Source organism: Bison bison, unplaced genomic scaffold, assembly GCF_000754665.1.
Source record: "Bison bison bison isolate TAMUID 2011002044 unplaced genomic scaffold, Bison_UMD1.0 scf7180017847217, whole genome shotgun sequence".
Taxonomy (NCBI): domain Eukaryota; kingdom Metazoa; phylum Chordata; class Mammalia; order Artiodactyla; family Bovidae; genus Bison; species Bison bison.
This window is the reverse complement of record NW_011477790.1, coordinates 8,925-11,119: the sequence shown is the minus strand read 5'-3', so window position 1 is coordinate 11,119 and position 2,195 is coordinate 8,925. Positions and strand designations below refer to the sequence as shown.

General features: G+C 54.9%; 1 protein-coding gene across 1 annotated transcript in view; it reads left to right on the top strand.

Annotated features, from left to right (window-relative positions):
* EPS8L1 (EPS8-like 1) overlaps window positions 1-2,195 on the top strand; it is a 10,130-nt gene that overhangs the window by 4,602 nt on the left and 3,333 nt on the right. The window contains exons 6-7 of the mRNA XM_010842178.1: window positions 862-1,028; window positions 1,140-1,168. Of these exons, the coding sequence (XP_010840480.1) occupies window positions 862-1,028; window positions 1,140-1,168 (196 nt within the window). The remainder of the gene's footprint in view (window positions 1-861; window positions 1,029-1,139; window positions 1,169-2,195) is intronic.

Here is a 2,195-nt window from a genome sequence, read left to right as displayed (position 1 = left end):
CGGGGTGTTTTAGGGGCTGCTCTGGGAAAAAGGCGTGGCTGTTGGAAAGATGGGGTTGGGAGAGAAGGGTAGTTGTGGGGCTTAGCTAGAGGGTGTCTTCAAAGAAACTGAAGTTTTGGTGGGACTAGGACAAACGTCACGATCCGATTGGAGGAAAGACCAGAAACTCTTTGAGTGTCGTGTGAAACAGTCTGCTGAGCCTCAGACAGCAGCTGTCCCCTTTGGTGGTGTGGCAGTGCCCAGTGGTTTCTCTCCTAGGAAGGCCTATCACCTCCAGGTTCTGGGGTCATAATTTGCACACAGGACCTGTATTCTCAATCCCTCACCTTTCCCCAAGGAGAGTATTGCTTTCTCTGTTTAAAAAAGTTGCAAAAATAAATCTTAAAGTTAGGTAGTGAGGTTTTTTGTAGCATGATTTAAAAAAAAGAGAGAGAGAGAGACTGAACCAGAGCTCGAACGGGAATAAAAGGCAAGACTTCCAGGAATGGAGCAGGGGCTATAGCAAAGAGATGGGCTTGGGAAACGTTTGGTCTGTGGATTTGGAAAGGGCACAGCTTTTCGGAAGCTGGCAGCTTCATGGGAGCAGGTGCAAAGCTAGATGCTGGACTTAGGGGAGAGGGGTGGGAGACCCAGTTTGAAATCAGAGGTGAAATTCAAGAGAGTGTAGTCAGGATATTTACAAATACAGTTGACGTCATGGATGCAGCTTAGAGTAAGGGGCAGGTCTTGGTTTAAAAAAATGGCGGGGGGAGGTAAGGTTACATTTGTTGGGTTAGAACAAGGCTAAAGTGAAGGGGGAAAACTTCATGAAGTTACTGACAGTGACTGACAGTCTGAAGTCAAACCTTCAGGATCCCTGAGCCCTCGGCCCTTGCCTTGGTTGCAGGGTGGACCTACCCCCAGAGGAGGGGCCCCCATACAGACCTGAGTTCTACAGCGGCTGGGAGCCCCCAGCCATGGACCCACAGGGCCGTGCCTGGGAGGACCCAGTGGAGAAACAGCTACAGCACGAGCGGCGGCGCCAGCAGGTGAGGCTAAAGCTTAAGCTCCCCCGGATGACATGGGGGTAGGGGGCGTGACCGGAAATCCCGGGGATGCAAGCCGGGTCCCACCTGACTTACTGTTCTCATGTCCTGCAGCAAAGCGCTCCCCAGGTCGCTGTCAATGGGTGAGTGTCAGTGGGTGAGTTGGGTCAGTGGGGTCCAGGTGGGGTGCGTCCTGAGGGCTCCCAGTGCTGACTCCGCTCCCCCTTTTTTCTTTTTGTCTTCCCGGTTCTTCGAAGGTGGGTGAGGTGGTGATGAGGCAGGGGTGGGGCAGGGAGAGGGGGGAGAATCAGGGAGGGAGGGAGAGGGCCCCAGTTTCTGGGTCCAAGGGAGGAGGGTGCTGGGAGTGGGTAAATCTGAGAGAGACCCCTGAATCCCCAAAGATCTGGAAGAAGGTGGCTTGGTTTCCGAGGGCCTGGAAAGCTCCCCTCCTGGGTCCCTATGAGGACAGAGTTCTAGGTGTTGGAGAGAACAGGCTGGGGAGTTGAACATTTGGGTTTTGAAGAAGAGCTCAATCTGGTGCTTGGAACCTTGGAGAGCCAGGGAAGCAGACTTGCGACTTCAGGGGCCAAGGAGCAAGTTTCTGGGCAAGTTAGAAAGTGGTACTATTTCCGAGCTCCTAAGAGAGATAAAGACTCGGAGGCTGGACCCTCGCTTTCCCAAGGCTCTCAAGCAATTGTCTTGGTCCCTGCTGGCTGTCAGACTGGGACCTTTTAAACGTTAAATAGTTTAGGAAATTAAAGCTTGAGATCTGGGCTCCTAGGTCTCCAGAGGAGGAAAAGGACTGGGGGTGCAGGTCCATAGTTCCAACAAGCAGTGGGGGTGCGGGCTCTTGGGTCTCCGGGGAAGAAGGGCCTCGAGGAGCCGGGATTCCCTGAGCAAGTCGGGGGCAGGTGTGAGGGAAGCCACGTGAGATGAGAAGAGAGAAGCAGCAGGTGTGGAGGAGCAGAAGCGGGTCTGGGTAGGGCTGGGGCAGAGAGTCTCGGCAGAGACGGCGTGCTGGGAGCTGCCAGCCTCACACGGGGGCACCTCGGCCCTGAAGATCCCCTTCTCCCTTGCACAGGTAGGCTTCATGGTGAGGTGCCTTTTCCCGGGGTGTCAGAGCTAAAGGTCTGCTCACCTCCCCGCCAGCTGCCTGGTCCAGCGGATCCC